This window comes from Triticum urartu, chromosome 3A, assembly GCF_056163025.1.
Source record: "Triticum urartu cultivar PI428250 chromosome 3A, HENAU_Tu73, whole genome shotgun sequence".
NCBI lineage: Eukaryota > Viridiplantae > Streptophyta > Magnoliopsida > Poales > Poaceae > Triticum > Triticum urartu.
In genome coordinates, this window is record NC_141875.1 from 570,895,425 (window position 1) to 570,918,016 (window position 22,592).

Below are 22,592 nucleotides of genomic sequence, written 5' to 3' on the forward strand. Positions count from 1 at the left end.
TCCTTCGCCGGTGTTCGCTTAATCCGTAGTCCCTGTTTCGAGTTGCAAATATTAGCAACTGAACCAGTATCAAATACCCAGGTGCTACTACGAGCTCTAGTAAGGTACACATCAATAACATGTATATCACATATACCTTTGTTCACCTTGCCATCCTTCTTATCCGCCAAATACTTGGGGCAGTTCCGCTTCCAGTGACCAGTCTGCTTGCAGTAGAAGCACTCAGTTTCAGGCTTAGGTCCGGACTTGGGTTTCTTCTCCTGAGCAGCAACTTGCTTGCCGTTCTTCTTGAAGTTCCCCTTTCTTCTTCCCTTTGCCCTTTTTCTTGAAACTAGTGGTCTTGTTAACCATCAACACTTGATGCTCCTTCTTGATTTCTACCTCCGCAGCTTTCAGCATTGCGAAGAGCTCGGGAATAGTCTTGTTCATCCCTTGCATATTATAGTTCATCATGAAGCTCTTGTAGCTCGGTGGCAGTGATTGGAGAATTCTGTCAATGACGCAATCATCTGGAAGATTAACTCCCATCTGAATCAAGTGATTATTATACCCAGACATTTTGAGTATATGCTCACTGACAGAACTGTTCTCCTCCATCTTGCAGCTATAGAACTTATTGGAGACTTCATATCTCTCAATCCGGGCATTTGCTTGAAATATTAACTTCAACTCCTGGAACATCTCATATGCTCCATGACGTTCAAAACGTCGTTGAAGTCCCGATTCTAAGCCGTAAAGCATGGCATACTGAACTATCGAGTAGTCATCAGCTTTGCTCTGCCAGACGTTCATAACATCTGGTGTTGCTCCAGCAGCAGGCCTGGCACCTAGCGGTGCTTCTAGGACGTAATTCTTCTGAGCAGCAATGAGGATAATCCTCAAGTTACGGACCCAGTCCGTGTAATTGCTACCATCATCTTTCAACTTTGCTTTCTCAAGGAACGCATTAAAATTTAACGGAACAACAGCACGAGCCATCTATCTACAACCAACATAAACAAGCAAGATACTATCAGGTACTAAGTTCATGATAAGTTTAAGTTCAATTAATCAAATTACTTAAGAACTCCCACTTAGATAGACATCCCTCTAATCCTCTAAGTGATCACGTGATCCAAATCAACTAAACCATAACCGATCATCACGTGAGATGGAGTAGTTTTCAATGGTGAACATCGTTATGTTGATCATATCTACTATATGATTCACGCTCGACCTTTCGGTCTCCGTGTTCTGAGGCCATATCTGCATATGCTAGGCTCGTCAAGTTTAACCTGAGTATTCTGCGTGTGCAAAAACTGGCTTGCACCCGTTGTAGATGGACGTAGAGCTTATCACACCCGATCATCACGTGGTGTCTGGGCACGACGAACTTTGGCAACGGTGCATACTCAGGGAGAACACTTCTTGATAATTTATTGAGAGATCATCTTATAATGCTACCGTCAATCAAAGCAAGATAAGATGCATAAAAGATAAACATCACATGCAATCAATATAAGTGATATGATATGGCCATCATCATCTTGTGCCTGTGATCTCCATCTCCGAAGCACCGTCATGATCACTATCGTCACCGGCGCGACACCTTGATCTCCATCGTAGCATCGTTGTCCTCTCGCCAATCTTATGCTTCCACGACTATCGCTACCGCTTAGTGATAAAGTAAAGCATTACATCGCGATTGCATTGCATACAATAAAGCGACAACCATATGGCTCCTGCCAGTTGCCGATAACTCGGTTACAAAACATGATCATCTCATACAATAAAATTCATCATCATGCCTTGACCATATCACATCACAACATGCCCTGCAAAAACAAGTTAGACGTCCTCTACTTTGTTGTTGCAAGTTTTACGTGGCTGCTACGGGCTTAAGCAAGAACCAATCTCACTTACGCATCAAAACCACAACGATAGTTTGTCAATTTGACTCCGTTTTAACCTTCGCAAGGACCGGGCGTAGCCATACTCGGTTCAACTAAAGTTGGAGAGACAGTCGCCCGCAAGCCACCTATGTGCAAAGCACGTCGGGGAAACCGATCTCGCGTAAGCGTACGCGTAATGTTGGTCCGGGTCGTCTCGTCCAACAATACCGCTGAACCAAAGTATGACATGCTGGTAGGCAGTATGACTTATATCGCCCACAACTCACTTGTGTTCTACTCGTGCATATAACATCAACATATAAAACCTAGGCTCTGATGCCACTGTTGGGGAACGTAGTAATTTCAAAATTTTCCTACGCACACGCAAGATCATGGTGATGCATAGCAACGAGAGGGGAGAGTGTTGTCTACGTACCCACGCAGACCGACTGCGAAAGCGTTGACGCAACGTAGAGGAAGTAGTCGTACGTCTTCCCGATCCGACCGATCCAAGCACCGTTACTCCGGCACCTCCGAGTTCTTAGCACACGTACAGCTCGATGACGATCCCCGGGCTCCGATCCAGCAAAGCGTCGGGGAGGAGTTCCGTCAGCACGACGGCGTGGTGACGATCTTGATGTTCTACCATCGCAGGGCTTCGCCTAAGTACCGCTACAATATAATCGAGGTGGAATATGGTGGCAGGGGGCACCGCACATGGCTAAGGAACGATCTCAAGGATCAACTTGTGTGTTCTAGGGTGCCCCCCTGCCTCCGTATATAAAGGAGCCAAGGGGGAGGGGGCGGCCGGCCAAGGAGGGCGCGCCAAGGGAGTCCTACTCCCTCTGGGAGTAGGATTCCCCCCCCCCCCCCAATCCTAGTTGGAATAGGATTCCTCGAGGGGGGAAAGAGAGAGAGGGGGCCGGCCACCTCTCCTTGTCCTAATAGGACTAGGGGAGGGGGGAGGCGCGCGGCCCACCTTGGGCTGCCCCTTTCTCCTTTCCACTAAAGCCCACTAAGGCCCATATAGCTCCCGGGGGGTTCCGGTAACCTCCCGGTACTCCGGTAAAATCCCGATTTCACCCGGAACACTTCCGATATCCAAACATAGGCTTCCAATATATCAATCTTTATGTCTCGACCATTTCGAGACTCCTCGTCATGTCCATGATCACATCCGGGACTCCGAACAATCTTCGGTACATCAAAATGCATAAACTCATAATAACTGTCATCGTAACGTTAAGCGTGCGGACCCTACGGTTCGAGAACAATGTAGACATGACCGAGACACGTCTCCGGTCAATAACCAATAGCGGGACCTGGATGCCCATATTGGCTCCTACATATTCTACGAAGATCTTTATCGGTCAGACCGCATAACAACATACGTTGTTCCCTTTGTCATCGGTATGTTACTTGCCCAAGATTCGATCGTCAGTATCCAATACCTAGTTCAATCTCGTTACTGGCAAGTCTCTTTACTCGTTCCGTAATACATCATCCCGCAACTAACTCATTAGTTGCAATGCTTGCAAGGCTTATGTGATGTGCATTACCGAGAGGGCCCAGAGATACCTCTTCGACAATCGGAGTGACAAATCCTATTCTCGAAATACGCCAACCCAACATCTACCATTGGAGACACCTGTAGAGCTCATTTATAATCACCCAGTTACGTTGTGACGTTTGGTAGCACACAAAGTGTTCCTCCGGCAAACGAGAGTTGCATAATCTCATAGTCATAGGAACATGTATAAGTCATGAAGAAAGCAATAGCAACATACTAAACGATCGGGTGCTAAGCTAATGGAATGGGTCATGTCAATCAGATCATTCAACTAATGATGTGACCTCGTTAATCAAATAACAACACTTTGTTCATGGTTAGGAAACATAACCATCTTTGATTAACGAGCTAGTCAAGTAGAGGCATACTAGTGACACTAAGTTTGTCTATGTATTCACACATGTATTATGTTTCCGGTTAATACAATTCTAGCATGAATAATAAACATTTATCATGATATAAGGAAATAAATAATAACTTTATTATTGCCTCTAGGGCATATTTCCTTCACTATTACCGCTCCACCCTTACGTCACCCCTGTCAGGCGGAGCCCTGCTCCCACGACGGCCTGTCGGTACGGCCTGCAGGCGGCGGGCCCTACCAGGCAGCGAGAGACCGGAAGGCGACAGAGCCTGATCAGTCGGACCCGAGGGAGGCCGGCCTCTAGCAGGCGACCCCCTCTTCCCTCGAAGTTCGCGCGCCATTAACCAGAGGAGACACGATGTGGCTTCAGTGATCTCCCACCAGACGGCGGGACTGTAGCCACGCCCACCCCCCCCCCCCCGACCAAGCATACGTCATTAGCATTACGACTACAGTAACAAGCAGCCGGCCAGACCCGCGAGCGGCAGAGGCGGCCTGTCGGCTCCGCACCAGACCAGTCGGCGGGCCCCAGCGGCCGACGGAGAAGCCGGCGACAGGAGACACTGACAGCCGGGTCCTACACCCGGCCAGATTACCATTGTACCCCTGGGGGGGTAGGCCTATATAAACCCCCCAGGGCACCCATGCAAAGGGTTCCCAACCTGTTAGACCTAGACTCACACATAGAGAGAGGAGAGAGCTAACCCTGCTTTCTTCTACCTCTAGCATACAGCTCGAGGAGCACCATTGTACTCACTAGTGCCTTAGTGATCATGCGGAGACCCCACAGAAGAGGACTAGGGGTGTTATCTCTTAGGAGAGCCCCGAACCTGTGTAAAGTACGCCGACGTTCGTGTCTACGCCTCATCCCGCTTCCGGGCACCGGCGACGTTCTACTCGCTCCCATCATGATAAGTCATCTCTTGGCATATGTCACACCCAACCCCTGACAAAACTGCAAGTCATGAGAACTAAATACACAAACAAAAAACGCAGCAAACAGCTAACTAACAAAGCCGAAAGTAATAAGATCCAACGCAGGAGTTAAGCCCTCTAAACAAAAGCCACCACTAGGGAGCGCACAACAGGAGTGTCACCTAAGCAAAACAGGCATCAACAAGCAGACTAGACCTATTACAAGGAGATCAGCGCCTGTGGAGACAAATCCACACCACCAAAGCAGCCTCAGGCTTGAATCCTCGCGTCGTTGATCCTCCATCCTTGTGATGCCCTGTAAACCTCACTTGCCACCTGTTCGAGAAGTCTTGACCCCAGCTCCAGCATTTTTCTTGCTTGGTCCTTTGTCTGTAAAATAGACCAAGAAGTAATCCAGTATGTCATAGACTGAACAAGATTCATAGGATCATTACGTTTTTTGCCATCAAATATAACGGCATTGCGACATTTCCAAACAGTCCACATCAAAGCACCCACGCCAACCATAGCAAGTTTCTGATCATTTTTAGCAAAAGTTTTAATCCACCTGCCAAAACATTTCACACCTGAACTGGGCATAGATCAAAGATAAAGGCACATTTAATTAAACTCCACAGAAGAGAGGCAGCAGAGCATGAAAAAAAACAAATGGTCTACAGATTCATCTTTACCACACAATACACATTCTTTGGGCCCTTTCCACCCCCTCTTGAGCAGAGAATCTTTGTTAAGTAAACAGAACATGTGGTCCAGAATATATTAAGCTACCATTACTTGTGGCTGTTTGCTTCTCTTATCACTTCATGGTTGATACAGGAAGAAGTTTCCTGCCAAGATGCAGTTTCTACTCTCAGCTTGGCCGCTCGTTCGAGTCAAGTGGCCACTCAAGTGGCCAACGAACAATACCGCAGATCCGCGGGTGTTACAAGTTTCAAAAGGGCAGATGTTAACTTGTCTGCAGTTGCTAAAAGCTCCTCAAGGCCAATTCTTCTACACACCAACCGAATCCCGTGGTAGAGAAGCAGGATCGGCCCCAATGGAGTTTGAGCGCAATTATTCTGAATTATATAACTTGTTGTTATTCTGAAATATATAACTTGTCTTAACTGGGATAATTTGTGATCATTCAAAAAAATACAGCACATAAAACTCTCTGTACTAGAGGTCACAAATAACAAGTGCCATGGTGATAACACAGTATGTGATTGTAGGACTGGACATATTTGTTTACTCACCCAGAATCGGACTATGGCTGTACATCTCTCTGTACATTTTTACTCAGCTAAACTACATCCTATAACAATTACGCACAGCCAATGGAACATCTTCAGGAAAAAAGTCATATACATGCAGTCCAAAGATAGCAAGGCATGTCAGTTGCTTCTCACTAAAATAAAACAACATGCTTGACAAGTATTCAGCACTTCACAGTTCATCAGAAAGTAGATTTTGCCAAAAGCCTAAGCACGCCCATGTGGATACTTGCAATAGTAGCAAATGTGTGAAGCTAAACTACATCCTATAAAAATTAAGCACTACAGAAAAAAAACACGTACGAGTCAAAATAATTGTTTTAACCTGCTGCTTTTAATTGTTGCTGGATGCGGCTGTTGTCTGCTTCAGATAGTGGCCATATCACTCTTCCTTTTCTTCGCTTCAGTTTGGTTCTTTGCTATCTGCTGCTTGTACGTGGCCTTGGCCTTCCTCTCCTTGTCAACCTCCTCCTCCACAAGAGCCTTGGCCTTCCTCTCCTTGTCAACCTCCTCCTCCACAAGAGCCTTGGTCTTCCTCTCCTTGTCAAGCTCCTTCTCCAAGTCAGCTCTGGAATGGGCTTCTCTTTCAAGCTTCTCCGTCAGCTGTTGGAGCTGTAACGTCGGCCACTCGTCGGCCACTCTTGTGCCGCTTCAACGAGCTTGTTGATCTGAAACCAGAAACAAATTAAGCATAGAGTGGACAAAAAGTAAGAATATAGAGTGGAAGAGTCCGACATACGGTATGCAGAGCTTGCTGAAGGACGTCCAATCCAGAGGCAAAACCCTCATTGAGCTGTTCCATTTGATCCACAGAAACATTGGTTAGCAGCGCCATCGTCGCAACCTGCATAACCAGAGTTGTTATAGATTGTAACACATACTTAGGCGGCGGGGCTGGGCGGGATGGGAGGAGGGGCTGGGCGGATCGGATCGGGAGGCGACAGCGGCGGCGGGATGGGGAGGACGGGAGGGGGGGTGGCATGCCTTGGGAGGCCGGCGTGGAGGAGGCGGCGGCGGCGGCGCGAGGAGTTGCTGAGGTTGGAGAAAATGCGCTGTTCTAGAGCCGACGAGAGCCAAAACATAAAGGGAATCACGTGTTTAGGCGACCTGGGCCTTGTTGGGCCGCCAAGAGCTAACCAGCGACCTGGGCCCTCGGAGGGAGGCACCGTTTCGCAACTAGGCCGGGATAATCTCGTCCCCTCAAAATTTACTCAAAACAAAAAAAAAACTCCCGGCTTGTGCTGGCTAAAGATGACCACGGAGCCTTCCACCTCCGCGGCGACCTCCACCGCCGCCGCCTTAGCAGGCGACGCTAACGGCACGGAGCCATGGAGCGCCCGCGTGCGCACCTTGTCGCGCCTCGGCCGGCACCGGGAGGTCCTGGCCCTGCTCCGCGACGGCGACCCCTCGCCGCCGCCGCACGCCCTTGCGCTACCAGCCGCGGTCATCTCCTGCACGGCGCTATCCCTGGTCTCCGGCGTCGCCCAGATACAGGCACTCGGTTGCAAGCGCGGCCTGCTCCCTTCCTCCGACGCCTACCTCCTCTCCTCGCTGCTCTCCTCCTACTCCCGCCTCGGCCTCCTCCCGCGCGCCCACCAACTCCTCGACGAAATGCCCCTCGCGTCCACGCCTCCCACCACGCTCCGCACAGCCTTCAACTCCCTCATCTCCGGATGCGCGCTGCACGCGCTCCCGGCCGCCTGCTTCGCCCTCTTCCGCCGCATGCGGGCGGCCAGCGCCCCCTTCGATGCCGTCACGCTGATGACGCTGCTCCCCGCCGCTCCTCAGAGCGTCGTGCCGCAGCTCCATGCCCTCGTGGGGAAAGCAGGGCTGGCCGCCCAGACAAACGTGGCCAACTGCCTCATATCAGCATACGCGCGCCGCGGCGCTGGCCTTGCCCGGCAGGTGTTTGACGAGATGCCATTGACCTCCCGTGACATCGTCTCGTGGAACGCCGTGCTCTCAGCCCACGCGCAGAATGGCCTCGCAGTGGACGCCCTTGATCTCTACAGCCGCATGCGTGGCCACGATGGCGGCGGCGTGGAGCCAGACGCCGTGACGCTCGTGAGCGTGCTCTCCTCGTGTGCCCACCTTGGAGCGCGCGGTGTAGGCCTGGGTGTCGAACGCTACATGCAAGAGAGACTCCCAGGCTTCCGTGCCAACATGCAGCTCTGCAACTCTCTCATCAACTTCCATGCACGCTGCGGCAATTTGCCCCAGGCACAGCGGCTGTTCAACGAAATGCCCAGGAAGAGCATTGTGTCTTGGACGGCACTGATCACTGGGTACGGCATGCACGGGCATGGCGATGTTGCTGTAAATCTCTTCCAGGCGATGGTGTCAGAAGGCATCCGGCCAGATAATGTCGCAATGGTCGGCCTCTTGTCGGCGTGCAGCCACGCTGGAATGTACGAGGAGGGGCGCAAGTACTTCTCAGCAATGGAGAGTACATACCAGTTGCGGCCTACACTGGAGCACTACACCTGCATGGTGGACCTCCTTGGACGGGCCGGCCGTCTCAAGGAGGCACAAGAACTCATCTCCTCAATGCCCATGCCAGCCGACGGTGCGGTGTGGGGTGCCCTTCTTGGGGCGTGCAAGATACATAAGAATGTGGAGATAGGGGAGGAGGCTTTCGAGCATGTCATCAAGCTCGAACCGAGCAATGTCGGCTACTATGTGCTCATGGCAAACATATACACAGACACAGGACAACTGGAGGGTGTGGTGAGGGTACGTGCGATGATGAGGGAGCGTGGGCTCAAGAAGGAGCCTGGGTGCAGCTATGTCGAACACAAGGGGAGGGTTCATCTCTTCATGGCTGACGACCACTCACATCCGCAGGCAAAGAGGATTTACGAGCTCGTGATTAAGCTTGAACAAATGGTGACGGAGAAAACAGATGGCACTGTGGAAACTGGGCAAGGCAGAGTGGACGAGGGGTACTCTGGGAAGATGGCTGCGCCGTTGATCGGCTTTCACAGTGAGAAGCTCGCTGTGGCCTTCGGTATGCTGAACACTGATGACAGTGAGATTGTGGTGATCAAGAACCTAAGGGTATGTGGGGACTGCCACTCTTTCCTGAAGGCGGTCTCTGCAATTGCCAACCGGGCATTTCTCGTCAGGGACGCGAGCCGCTTCCATCGCTTCGAAGGTGGAGCATGCTCCTGCAAAGACTACTGGTGAAGAATTTGGTGCTCCCTGTTAGGAGAAAGGAATATTTCACTCCGGATCTTCAGTGCTCACTGCACTGGAACAGGCTTGGTGACTATGCTACTACTGTCCTTCCACTCTAGCTACGAGAAAAGTGGAGGGCTGGATCAACAGCGGGCATGATGGACTCGCTGTTAGGTTGACCAGTACTCTCAGATCGAGCCCGGTTCATGGATGGTTATCCTGGTGCTGGACAGCCAGTAGAACAAAGTGTGAGCTTTATCGAGGCTTGCAGTCTACTCCTGATCAATTGGCATTGCCCCTCATGCAATTGCTTGTGGAAATGCGATGCTCCACCCACGCCCTTGGACCTTCTACGAGGAATTACCCGGCCCTGTTTGAGACAATGCCAGATTTTTTTACCAGATGTGGTTCAGAGTACACCAGCGATGATCAGCATGTTCTGCATCGTTGGCATGGTTCAGGTCGGTTGTTTAGTCAAATATAAAGAATGAACCGCCATCTTTTGCATCAGGAAAGGGTTGATGGAAGGGCAAAGGAAAAAAATGACCATGATGCTGAGCTTTATGTTTCATGCGCGCGCCAATTTTAGAGTTTTATTGATTCCACTGGTGTGAGTCGATTTTGTAGACAATTTTGTATTCTTGTCATTGGAATCGTTGCAGTCATGTTGCTATCCACTATTTTTGCCATTCTAGTGCACTGATGGTTGCCAGGATAACAAGATCAGGCACACCAGGAAAGCAGCGGCGTCAGGTTTCGATATACAGTCCGTCGTTGGTTGAGCTCAGTGTGGTCTATGCTTTGTTGCAACAGCACCTACTGGGTGCTAGTAGGTGCTGCGCTTACTGATAGCTACTGCAAACAATTTCCTAACCAACAAATTGTTGCTGAGTATGCATCTTAATACGGTGAACAATTTCATGCTGTGTTATAAGCTGAGATATGTGGTTGCTTGCAACAGGCTGGTGATGGTTTCGGGCGGTTTTCCAACATGGAAGCTAGAGCTGCATGTTCATCCCCAGTTCATCATAGAAACCAACGGTGGTAGCTGCTGACAGGAGTACATATCATCATAAAATTGCACAATCCTGGTCACAGTCTATCGACATGCAACACCAAAATTTTAGAACTATTCTTAGATGAATCCAGACGATCATTTGGAAGATCTGTAGTAGAAACCTTGTCTGGTTCGTCCAAACAAATCTAAGCCCAGGAAAACAAAGGCAAAATCATATATTGATGGCACAGTTCAAGCACTGTACCTGTGATGTACATAAATTTCCTGAGCTACCACCATATTACACAATTGTGATATTATACAACGGGCAGAGTTCAAGCAATGTTCATGTCGTATAAATGATTGGGCTAGTTTACAAAGAGGATCTCCTAGACACATCAAGGACAAAAGAAAAGGAGAAAAAGTTGCATCCTTGTACAACAACTGTATCATGGCACTCTACATGCCAGTTGAGGAGGTCCTTCCTATTCTTTGAGCACCAAGTTTTGGTTGTGCTGGCTTTGCTCCTCGACCCCTACTGGATGACGCCAGAGGCCTAGCTTTGGTTGCCGGCGGGGGTGCTGCAATGGCACCCCATAGGTCGTCATTATTCGCTGCTGCAGGCTTCAAAGCCTTCCCAGATGATTTTGGCTGAGGTGCAGCTATTGAACCCCAGAGATCATCATCATCATTGTGCGATACCGAGGGTTTGATGCCTGCAGACTTCGGTGCGATTTTGGGTGCTGGAACAGCCGTAGGGCCCCATAGAGCATCCTCCTCTGCTTTTGGTGCCGCTGGCTGATTTGATCTCGATGAACTTGGAACTATGGTTGAAATTTTTGAATTGAGAAAATAAATTAGCAAATAAGTGTTTTAACAGAGATGCATATGTCCTTCCTTGAGATACAAATGCACCACGACAGAAATGTAAAACTTACTTGGTTGCTTCGGTTGCACCACCGGACGTTTCTGGGCAGCTTGTATGTTAGAAAGAAGAGATGGCGGTGACTTCTCTTCAAATGGATCTACATCATCCCATCCTTCGTTATCACTACCATTCTCTTCCTGGTTACCGTTCTCGAGCTCACCCCATCCATCCATAGATGAGCTTGCTGATGCTGGTGCAGTTTGATCAAAAGAGTTGGAAGCGGCTGCTGGTGCATATGCTGCTGGGGCAGAGTGAGTAGCTGTGACAATATAATACCCAACATAAGGATTCACAAGCAATGTAACACATCTATAACTTCTGTTAATCCTCATCCCACAAAATTACACCTTGTCACCTTCATAAGCCCTCCAGGTTTATGGAAGTGATGAAAACTGAGATCAAAGCTCCCGAGGATTTAAGAAATTTAGAAAATGAATAATACCTGAGGTGGTACTGGGGGGTGCTGAAACTTGAGAGTTACTGGCATTTGCAGTAGATACTGGGCCATGGTCGGAAGGTTTTCCCTTCTGAGTAATAGAACTCATGGCCCACCTGTATATGTACGCTTTCTAGTAAGTAATAAATCAATTGCATACAAAACCAGAAAATTCTAAAGATAAACTGAAAAGGCGTAAAGATAGCTCCAGTACAAGTGTAGACGCATACATCATTCAGGCTTCATTTGGCTAAGTAAAAAGGGAACTAGCTAAGTTTCTGCTCTTGTATACAGTAACTAGTTAGTTTCAAGCAAGAAAATTATCAGTGTCCTAGTTTTCAAAGGTTAATGGACGTTATTAGATCCCACAGCACAATGCAGCGCAAAATTGACACGGTTGCCTTAAGAAGTGGGTGTTTCCTAGCAAGCATGCTAGCATCAGACATAGTCAGCAGCATCTGCTACATGAGTTGATATGTATACTCCCTCTGTTCCCTATTATAAGATGTTCTACTCCCTCCGATCCGAATTAATTGACGCGGCCTCTATACAACGTAAAATGGACATTGTATAGAGGCTGCATCATTTAATTCGGATCAGAGGGAGTAACTTTCTTTCGGAGTCGGATGTATATAGACGCATTTTCGTGTGTTTGTTCACTCATTTCAGTCCGTATGTAGTCCATACTGAAATATCCAAAACATCTTATAATAGTGAACAGATGGAGTACTAAATAACTACATTCACCAACCGCTTAAGCATCAGCACAAGTAGAGGGAGAAATAACAAAAAAAAAATGGTGTGCTGCAGCCATGAATCAAGCGCCATTTGATAGTGTACATGTAGTTATGACCACAGCAAAAGTGGACAACACTATGCATCACTAATATATCTAATCTCAAATCGCAAGTGCATATACACTGTTGGCCTAACATAAATAAGATAGAACCTCTTTTTTCCTTCCTGTTGGTAAAATAGTATAGAGGCATTTTTTTTCCTTTTGAGGAGCTGAGATAGCGATAGCTTACAGCATGGTTCCCACAATCAATTATTTTTTTGGATGTTTCCTTTGTTTATGAAAGTTCAGTTTGATATTAATATGTCCAAAACTTTTGTTTTCAAATAGATAAGAAATCTTGAAGTCTAAGATTGTTTTAATTTCTAAACACATTCTAGACACAATTCTAAGCATTCAAGTAGAGATACTGTTTTAAAACGAGCTTAGTTAGGAAAACTCTAGTTTGCAGTACATGCAGGACCTTGAAAGACATAAGCGAGCTTGTGTATGATGATTGGAACATATGACAACTTACCCAAGTAAACTAGCATTTCCAGGCTTTAACTGAACACCAGTACCTTCGGCTGCCCTGTTGTCTCCTGTGTTAAGCTATAAAACACAACAAAGCAAAAAAATAATCACAATATAAGAAGAGCAACATTGATAAAACAAAAGGGTAGAGGTACATATGTTGTATTAGCAACATCACAGCAGAGATGCTTATCACAGCAATTATATATATACATGAATGTATTTTTGGAACAATTAGGCTAGGATGCAGTAACTCAACAGTACTAAAGTATCATTACTACTCCCTCTATTTTACTAGATCTGGTACATTCACCAGCCAACATCCGGGCAGATCAAGGAAATAATAAATGTAAGAAAGAGTTAATGATAATAAACATGCATACGACGTGGATTTTGTACACCTGAGCATATGTGTTCTTTCTATTTTGAAATTTTAAAAAGTGGGTTTCAAAGTAACAAAAACAAATAGCACACGTACATATTAGATTTGGAATAAAGAAAACAAAAGGACATGTTGCAACACTAAGTTAACAGCCAGCATATTGTGCCACAATTCATAGCTAGTGTAATAAAACAGTCGATTTATAGTAGGCAGATAAACTAGATATGCTACCTTTTCATGATGTTGTTTTGCTATTTGCAAGAATTGGTCAGTAGCCTGGAAAGCCTTGGTCCTCACATCACTATAAATAAAATAAGAATGGATTAGCTGAAAGACCAAGTCAAGAAAGTAAAGTAAGAACAAATGAAGAAGGCTTTAACGTGATGCACATCACATTTTGCCATCTTGGCATTGACCACTTTGGTTGTTAAAATAGGACGCAACATCCACTCAGACGGAATTTGGGAGCTCGAATTTGCATCAATAATAAAATTAGGTGAGTTTACAAGTGTAATACAGCTGTTTTCCTCAGTCGATGGATGGGATAAATGCCTATGTTGCTTTTTAATTTTGATGCTATATTAAAGAATGTAATCCATAAAACTGGCTTAAAGCCCCTAAACGCAATGCTAAAAGGGGGAAACTATCACTTTATTGTGAGTGCAGTTCAAACAAAAGGGAGTTAGGTAGGGGCAGTATTGTAAGAGTGCTAGTCTGTAAGAGTGCAATTCCAGCTAAAGGGAGTGATTAGGGACAGTCTCATAATAAACAACACTAATAAACCACAACATGGTATTTGGCAAACATGTCTAAAAACAACATATGTAACAACTGGAGGCAGTAGTGATTAGGCCAGCACAGTCTTCTATTTCAGCAATGACAAACTAGAGACAGCTAGAGCTAAAGGTTCTAACTTACCTGTCTGGGTCAAATGTAAGGACAACAATGTTAGGCAGTATACGGGTTGCTATCTCTGTCATTTCGTAGTATGAACTAGTGACACTCAGTGCCATGATTCCTGTCAAGGCAAAATAATGATTCATACTTTGTCACAATAATCAGTGGAAGAATGCTCTATCAATAGTACAACAACACATCTGCTCAGGTTAATGTACCAGCTGCTCGAGCAGGCGGGAAGGTATCACGTAATGCACGGACTGTGAATGCATTGATCAATACTCGCTTCCTAGTCTGCAAAAATTAGAGCCGCATTAACAAAGATTATAAATAAGGTGGAACTGTAAAACAATCAAATGAAGTCCATATCCAGGCCACAGAAGAAAAGGCAGAAGTTGCACTTGCATTGCACAATCAAACAAGAGAAGATTTTAAGCTTGCCCCTAGACATTGTTATTATCTTCCCATTTTGTGACAAATCGTGCACCCAACTAATTTTCTGGTATTTCCAGCCAACTAGTACTATTTTCTTCTGGTCTTCATTCATTATTGTATGTGTTTGCCGCCAGCAACCAGCTAGTTTTCAACAAAAAATAGAACCTTACTCATGGAGAATATCTAGGATTCAAGACTTAAAAATAATCATGGTCAAGATCTCCCCAAATATGCCAATTGGCACATCTAGAATTCCGCAGCATCACTAGTGCAGCATATCTAAGCAACACTTCAAAGGAAAACTAGCAATAACAGCAACGAAAAAGGTAGAGCATCTTTGGAACAAACCCCATCATTCATGTAAGTTGAAATATTCCCAAGAAGAATTGTAGTGTTTGTCCGGATTGCAGGTTCTTCATCGACCTGAAGACAAACAACAATGCCTTTACTCAACTGTACAACCCTTCTCATATCCAACAAGGCATCACTGGGTTGAAACCAAATTTAACTAGAATGAAACATCACCTGAAGCTTAGAGAGATACTTCAAGAGAGATCCTGAGATTGTACGCTGAGATAACTACAGTAACAGATCAGCCAATTAGCACAAAAGACAAAAGAAAATCTCATGTAATAGAGGAGTACCATGGAACAAACTGAAGTCCCTGGATTGTTCTTTAAAACCACAATTATGACTAAAGGGACAACAAAAATCAAAATTCCGAAGCAAGAATGGTTATAGTTCCAAAATCTTGAAATGAACTAAACCTAAAATGGTAGAGCTAGTCAAATAAAACTTAGGCCCAGCATGGAAGTACGTGCAACTCACTTTTGGTGCCAATACAAGCATCGACTTCAGTGTCAGTTCACGGAGCAAAGAAGAAGTATCAGAGAACCCAGTGGCAACATGAGGAAAAACCTGCAAATCCAGAATTATCCTGTCAAATGTGAACACTCAGAAACAAACATATGACCATATAAAAATAGACCGCATACTTGCTCATCAACTGTTTGTGATGCCAATGACTCTCCAAACTGATCTATGTGCTGCAAAAGACTAACTCGGATAGCTCGGTCATTCGAGGCAAAAAGCTTCACAATAGTTGGCAAAACCTGAAAAGGGCCAGTATTCTCAACATGAGTGACAAGCCCACAAACCATCTTTACTGGATGGTCAAAGAACCAAAATATATATTGAGCAAAAGCAAAATAATTGATGACAAACCTTAGTACTAAACTGATCAGCTGGAAGCCAGGAGCCCATCTTTAACAGCACAGTCAAGGCTGGAGCAGCAGCAGAACCAAATTCAAGAGCAGATGCCAACACAGGGAGCAACTATTCACAAAGTAGACAAGATATGAACATAAACAGGGAACTCCAGTTAGTTGCACAGGAAATAAACACAGTCCAAACTCAGGCCTCATGGGTTCTAACTGGGAGTTTCACGGTACCTTTTTCAGAACTATCTCACGGGGAAGTTGTTCTGCTATATTTGGAAGTTTCCGGAAAAAGCTATCTTTCTCAACACTGTCCTTTAAATTAAGAACTTCCATGAACTGGATGGTCTCTACCAACTTGTTCTGGAAAAACTCTGAAATTAAAAGCCAAATCGTTAATTACAGCATTAAGAACAAAGGCTGAAGAAGATGGACGTTAATAAAAGAAAGACAGAGAAAATGAAAACAATAGTGCTTGAATAAAAAGGGAAAACTATTGAACTTGCCGCTGTTGTCAATAAGTTTTGAAGGATTCATTCTACGAGAAGGTGTAGAACTTAAGAGCTTCTGGTAATCTGGAAGCAGAGACTGCAACAAAACGAAAACGAAATCAATAACATTAAAAGCCAGAGGAACCATGTCAAAATGATGTTCTACGGTACAGACAATGGAGAATGTGATGTGTTCACAAGATAGCTCAAGAACAAACCAAACCCCAGCACACAGTCATGCAAGCTAACCTTCGGGATTGAAGCAATGTTGCGAAGGTCCTCTGTCCTGCTCAACTTTCCACCAGAAAAGAGCTCATGAATTAAACACCCTGCAATGAGTGACATATGTTGTCCTTTTAGTGAAAGGTACCTTGTGTCATATGTTCTCATTATTTCATTGTGCATAAGGAGCAACATTGAAGAAACAAGAGGGATGTTGCACCAAACAGAAGTATCACCACATAGAAGAGTTAATATCATCTGATTTTCTTAGTTTAGACTTGACAAGTTTTTTGGTCAATCTCACCTTTGACTTGGTCTAGAATTCAAACTGGGTAAAATTACGAGAGAATTCCTTAATTGACACTACCTTAAAATGTGGTTCCCTATTCGGCCCTGAAGAAATTTGTCTTCCCTGTTTGACATCTGCTCTAAATTTCTTTCCCAATATGACACTCTAGTGCATTTTGTTCACTAACGGTGTTAAAGACAGACGTGAAAAGACCTTTTTACCCCTGGTGCATAAGGTGACCAAAAATCTGTACATGACAATATCTACAGTTATGTTACATATTTGGTCGTGTTAAATGACCAATTGAGACCCCATAATTTGGTCAATGAACTGATTTCAATCCAAAAAATTGGTGTTGGTGCTCATACGAGACGGCCGTCGGTGTTGGTGTTGAGCGGATGGTGGTTGGATGTACTGTGCTCCGAGGACTCCGACGCTGCCGAACGCCTCCGCGAGATGCGAGTGCTGGATGGGTGTGGGCGTTGGCGAATGGATTGATGTTGTGAACGATGTATGGTTCCCCTCTCTGACCGTGCGTGAGTCCTGCGAATGGCCTTGTGCGGTTGTGCCTCTGTATTTATAGTGAAGGAAGATAGGCAGAACGCGAGCGTTTGTTCCGATCTTCATGGAAAGATATAGATATAAAATCCCGTCTACGAGCTCCGTTGCGTATACGTGCATGTACATAGTAGAACTCAACCATATTTAACACGCCACGACCAGTCCAGACTATACTGGTGCATGCATGCATTAGTCAAGTATTCGGGTATTCGGAGAAGTATAATACGCGCCGGCCAGGCCGCCGGTATATATACGGGTATTCGGAACTGACGCGCGGACGTTCAGATATATGTATGAGTCGATGAGACGTCAGCGGGAACTGCTCCAGACCTCTACATCTGCAAGGTTAGCTAGCTACATGATCAAATACGTAGACTGTTGCACGATGTAATCGGCCAGGGTACGTAATGTATGTGTAACTTGCATTAAAAAAATGCAACTGGACTTAGCTTTCTCAAAGCGACAAGCACAAAAACACGTCAAGCAACAAAGACGAGAGGGACGGCTAGATCGGGATCGGGATATTTTCTTTTGCTTGATGTGGGCTAGCGACTAGGATTGGGGTATTTTGGTCCATCTAAATTTTTTTTACGGAACAGTGTAACGAAACCGACGGCGATGTCACGTAAGGAAAGAAATTTAGACTGCATGTTAAATAGGGAAGAAAAGTTTCTTCAGGGTCAAATAAGGAACCGCATTTTAAGGTAGTGTCAAATAAGGAATTTTCTCTAAAATTACCATGAAAGACTTCCATGCATTCACGCACAGAGAAAACACCCATTACGAAATAACTGAACAACTTCAATAGGTTAAGTAAAGAAGAGCGAGTGCGCAACTGGTAGTGGTAAGAACCGTTTGAAAAAGAAGTTTTTCCCCATTCTTAAACAGGAAGAATAAACAGAATCGCCACATAAGAATGCAATTGAGGAAAGGGAACCCTATTAGAATGCAGTGAGTTAGGTCAGCTCACCCAATCCCCATGAATCAATTGCCCACGGAGGTGATTTTCTAATTGAAGCCCAATCTGACTTTGTCAGCTCCAGTGGCTTGTACTGCGCTCCGACTAACCATTCAAATTGCTGCAGATGAACATAAAAAGAGAAGATCTTGACATAGGTTCAAACATCTATATGATGTAATCACGGAAAATAATATATATTTCTGAATTTCCGAGCTTGACATAAAAGCTGGTTTAAACAGTACCAAAACATAGCTGCATGTAGTGCTACATCTGACTAGCATAAATAAAGGTGTCGATTGAGAGGCATTACCAACATGGGGCTACCGGCGATTTCGTTATTGGCATCGAATTCTGAGAGAACATCAAAAGCATGAAGCTTCCAGTCCAGAGTTTGAGTAACAACTACACTAGCCAAGCACACATTTCCATGAACCTGAAATTGATAAAGGGACAGCAATCAGCTCATTTAAGACTGAAATACTGACAGTACTTGTTAATTTCAACAATAAAATTATGAATTATCACAATATAAGGTCAAATATGACCCCAAAAAACATCCTCCAGCATGATTTTACCGTCACCAAGACATCTCTGCACATTCAACAAGTAATATCTACTACATGTGCATTATATAGATCCTCTAAGTATCTGTCAACAAGTAATGTCAACTAACAAGGTTGGCTTGACACAGTTCACAGACATAAATATAAATTGCAGTAAAGCAAGAGAAACATGGCATTTTATGATTCGTGAGAACCTCTCAAAAAGGCAGTGCCTGGTAAAGGAGTAATGTAAAGCAGAAATCAAATGATCAATGAAGTAACACAGTATAAGCCGTTTGACAGTGCAATAATACTTGGCCTCATCCATACTTCAAAAAAGTGCTAGGCGTTAATTGTGCGTTTTGCCACCGCCTTGCCCTTTTTTGACAAAAGCGCATGCTTATGCGCAGATTAAGCGCAGTTATGCGCTGGCGTTTTGCTAGCACCTAGAGCCTAGGCGCACTTAAGCGCTCGCTTAGGCGTGCCTTTTTTAACTTTGGCCTCATCTGCAGCAAGGGTTTGGAATGTAAGGCTTGCAAGACTTTGGTGTTAGGTTGAACGCATGATCTAATGCCAAAGTTATATGTCCCACATTAATCTTTTAAAAAGGATGAAACTTTTTTTTAAAAGAGCTAGGCGTTAATTGTGTGGTTTGCCATAGCCTTGCGCTTTTCTTTGGTATTGTCTAGAGCCTAGGCACGCCTTTTTTAACTACAAAAAAGATAAATAAATTAAGTATCTCACAAAAAATAAGTTGTTCCGGTGAAAAAAGTCTGTATGCTCAAGCGGCAGCCACGTAATAACTAGAAAAAGCTCTATTTCGAAAGCTATAGAACCCAATAAACAAAGAAGTTCTGAAAATGGCTTGGGCTTCAAGCATGATGCGACAAATTGATTGGCACAATATACATATAAAATTTGCTTTAGTGTCTGGAACAAAATAGAATGATATAATGAGCAAGCAGCAATCCAGCAACCATTAGCAGTAATCAAATCTATAAGCGGATATCAGATAGCAACAAATAAAGATTTTTTTAATAAACAGCTTGCATGGAAAATAAATAGAATATAAGGTTCCATATTAAGGCAGGAACTTACGAGCTTGCAATCATTGTTGAGAAAGCTCACAGCTTTTGATATCTGATGAAGACCCCAAGCAAAATACTCATCTCTGGAACAACTTACTGATGAGAATAAAGTTTACTGAACAAAAATGAAAATAAAAATGGAATAAAATCTTGGGGACAAAAGAAGATAGCCAGCCAACTGCAAAAATTTGATCTCAAGAAATGGGTGGCAACGGCACAGTAAGCCAACATAGCAATGACTCTTGACTAAAATTTGTGTAGTACCATGCTCTATAAACTGCTGTCTACTATGAAGTATACCCATTCATATACAGTGACTGTGTGCCCCTATCAGTGCAATTGCCGATTAGGCCGCATAATCAAGTTGGTTAGGTCATGTGATAACTACTGGGTGTGTGAACAGTCCAAGACGAGCACTGGTTGCCAGGTAGCACCACAGTGAACACATATATGATGATAAGAACTCTTTATCTCTGCACTTCTCAGACACAACACCACTGGTTTCCCTACCAGCAGATCCAAACCTGGTTATTAGATATTTTCACACAGAAATGTTATTACAGATCCTCAGCGTTATGGAATCATTGTTCAGTTAGTGTGGATCACATATAATCTAGTTACCACAAATCATATCACTCAGCTTTAACTAGCCTCGGTGTAGACAATGTATGCACATGCATGCCAAGTTTTGTTAAACATGAGAAGACAAGAGAAGCGCATTGTACCTCTGTGTACCTCCCAGGTTCAGCTCTTTGATTTTTTCAGAAAGTGGTGTAACAGGCTCTGTGACTATATATATTGTGTGTTTTATAGCAGGTCCATCAGGAACTTCTGCTTCTGTACTGTGAAGAAAGGATAATATATTTGGATGGCGCACCTGCATTACGAACAACACTCTGACTTAGCACTTAGCAGGTGCCAATACAAAAATGATAAACATTGACTGAAGTATATTAGAAAATCATGTTTGCAATACTGAGATATAGCGCCATTATTAAATATATGATGTCTACAGTTGTTTCCCTCTAAGTATATTAGAAAATCATGTTTGCAAAGCTGAGATATAGCACCATTATTAAACATATGATGTCTACAGTTGTTTCCCAACTTTTGTGTTGGCCATAATGTTTTTAAGACCAATTGTTTACCACCACTCACTTTGCTCTAATATGTCGCAGTAATAGCACTCCTAGTTATCAATAATCTTGCAGATAAAAATGAGAAACTTACCGTCCGTAATCTCTTAACCCCATTACGACCAGCAACCATGTGCCTGTCCTGAGGGTTGCTCCCTGACAATGAGAAAATAGACACAGGCGATCCATCGTCCTGGAGAAGACAAGGGAACGGTTATGTTGGAAACAGAATGACGTGAAAATAACATGGGTGGTTAGTGGTAACATTGTGCACAAACGTTTCACACTTCAATACATTGGATCATAATGGGGGGCCTCCACAAATTATGCATCCATTTCAAGTTCAACCATCCACTAACCGAGATTATCAACTAAGCACTGGATCCACGAATTCTACTTCCTAAGGGCACTGAACTCAGCCATTTGACTTCCTACAGCGTTGCCGAAGCTAGCACCAGCCTAACACGAACTAGAAAACTGTACCCTGCCCTGACACTGTTACAGAGCACAGGCGCATACACGGTCCAGCGCGTACGAGGCCTCGAAGCACCGAAAGCCCAGGCTAGAATCCCCGTAGAAAAGCGCACGCAATCAGCTCCAGCTCCCGGATCGTCAGTTCAGCACGACATCGAGAAGCTCGCATGCCCTACGGGGGATCCAATCGGCCCAGCCCCGGTCGGGAGGCAGGAGGCGGGGAGGACGCGGGCGTGAAGTACCTTGGAGGCGCCGCGGTGGTGCGTCCAGGAGCCCCAGGCGGAGGCGTGGGGCTCGCCGATGGTGTAGGGGAAGTCCTTGAGGCCCGATCCGGATCCCGCGACCACGTCCTTGAGGAACTTGAACATTTTGCTCTGCTCCCTCGGCGCGTTCCCCCTCGATTCTCCGGGTGACGACTGGGCTCCCTCGGTCGCCTCCCCCCGGCGGTGGGTGGCTGTGCGGGAGGGCGAGGAGGAGGCGTCGGGGTAGATCCGGGGAGGACGACGGGGTGGAGGCCGCTTCCAGGGAGGTAGACGGGGAGGGGGAAACGGCACGTGGGGACCTACCTGCAAGGGGGCGAAGATGGGTGCGGTGTTTTGCATATCCCCCCTTTGCCTGTCAGAATCTCCAACTGTGATTGGTTGACAGGCAGGATGACAGCTCATGCTTACAGGATGCGATTAGTACTACCTCCGTCTTGATGAATAAGTCATTCGCGTAGTTTTAGGTTGACGATTTAACTATCTAAATATGTATTATATATGATAAAAAATATGTATTTAGAAACTACATCATTGTAAAAATCTAGTGATATACTTTTTATGACATATAACACATATTTAATTCCTCAAATCGATGACCTAGAACCACGCGAGTGACTTATTTACCTAGACGGAGGTAGTATAATTCTTTCCATGTCAAATTGCGTAATCTGTATTTTTTTACTCTGAAAACGTCTTGTAATATGTTGCGGAGGTACTCCGTTCCAAATTACTTGTCTTACATTCGAAACTGCTGCATGCACGATACAACTGGCCGATCTATGCACGACATCTA

General features: G+C 45.1%; 2 protein-coding genes and 1 long non-coding RNA gene across 3 annotated transcripts; 1 reads left to right on the plus strand and 2 right to left on the minus strand.

Annotated features, from left to right (window-relative positions):
* Positions 1-4,781: 4,781 nt before the first annotated feature.
* On the minus strand, positions 4,782-6,958 carry LOC125545149 (uncharacterized). Its single transcript, XR_007299919.2, has 3 exons — positions 6,734-6,958; positions 6,320-6,662; positions 4,782-5,110 (listed from the first exon to the last, which is right to left on the minus strand). It is a non-coding gene; the product is annotated as an uncharacterized LOC125545149 (long non-coding RNA).
* Positions 6,959-6,995: 37 nt separating this feature from the next.
* Positions 6,996-9,848, plus strand: LOC125545151 (putative pentatricopeptide repeat-containing protein At3g11460, mitochondrial). Its single transcript, XM_048709030.2, has one exon. It carries the CDS (start codon positions 7,042-7,044, stop codon positions 9,178-9,180), a length of 2,139 nt encoding a protein of 712 aa, XP_048564987.2. The 5' UTR covers positions 6,996-7,041; the 3' UTR covers positions 9,181-9,848.
* Positions 9,849-10,383: 535 nt separating this feature from the next.
* Positions 10,384-22,225, minus strand: CTEXP (kinase family with ARM repeat domain-containing protein). Its single transcript, XM_048709029.2, has 21 exons — positions 21,779-22,225; positions 21,157-21,255; positions 20,652-20,803; positions 19,937-20,009; positions 18,607-18,729; positions 18,306-18,414; positions 16,513-16,592; positions 16,279-16,360; positions 16,007-16,146; positions 15,780-15,890; positions 15,551-15,667; positions 15,384-15,473; positions 15,081-15,134; positions 14,904-14,978; positions 14,339-14,414; positions 14,142-14,241; positions 13,455-13,524; positions 12,846-12,919; positions 11,539-11,648; positions 11,107-11,355; positions 10,384-10,992 (listed from the first exon to the last, which is right to left on the minus strand). Exons 1-21 carry the CDS (start codon positions 22,199-22,201, stop codon positions 10,628-10,630), a joined length of 2,772 nt encoding a protein of 923 aa, XP_048564986.2. The 5' UTR covers positions 22,202-22,225; the 3' UTR covers positions 10,384-10,627.
* Between the last annotated feature and the right edge of the window lie 367 nt (positions 22,226-22,592).

Excerpts from the sequence above, each read along its gene's own strand:
- LOC125545151 (XM_048709030.2), top strand. The coding sequence starts at position 7,042 with ATGCGCTGTTCTAGAGCCGACGAGAGCCAAAACATAAAGGGAATCACG.
- CTEXP (XM_048709029.2), bottom strand. The coding sequence starts at position 22,201 with ATGAGCTGTCATCCTGCCTGTCAACCAATCACAGTTGGAGATTCTGAC. Across the intron at positions 16,593-18,305 it reads AATTGATTCATGGGGATTGG|GGTGTTTAATTCATGAGCTC; the intron begins GTGAGCTGACCT and ends CACTCATTGCAG. Across the intron at positions 16,147-16,278 it reads AAAACTTATTGACAACAGCG|AGTTTTTCCAGAACAAGTTG; the intron begins GCAAGTTCAATA and ends TTTTAATTTCAG.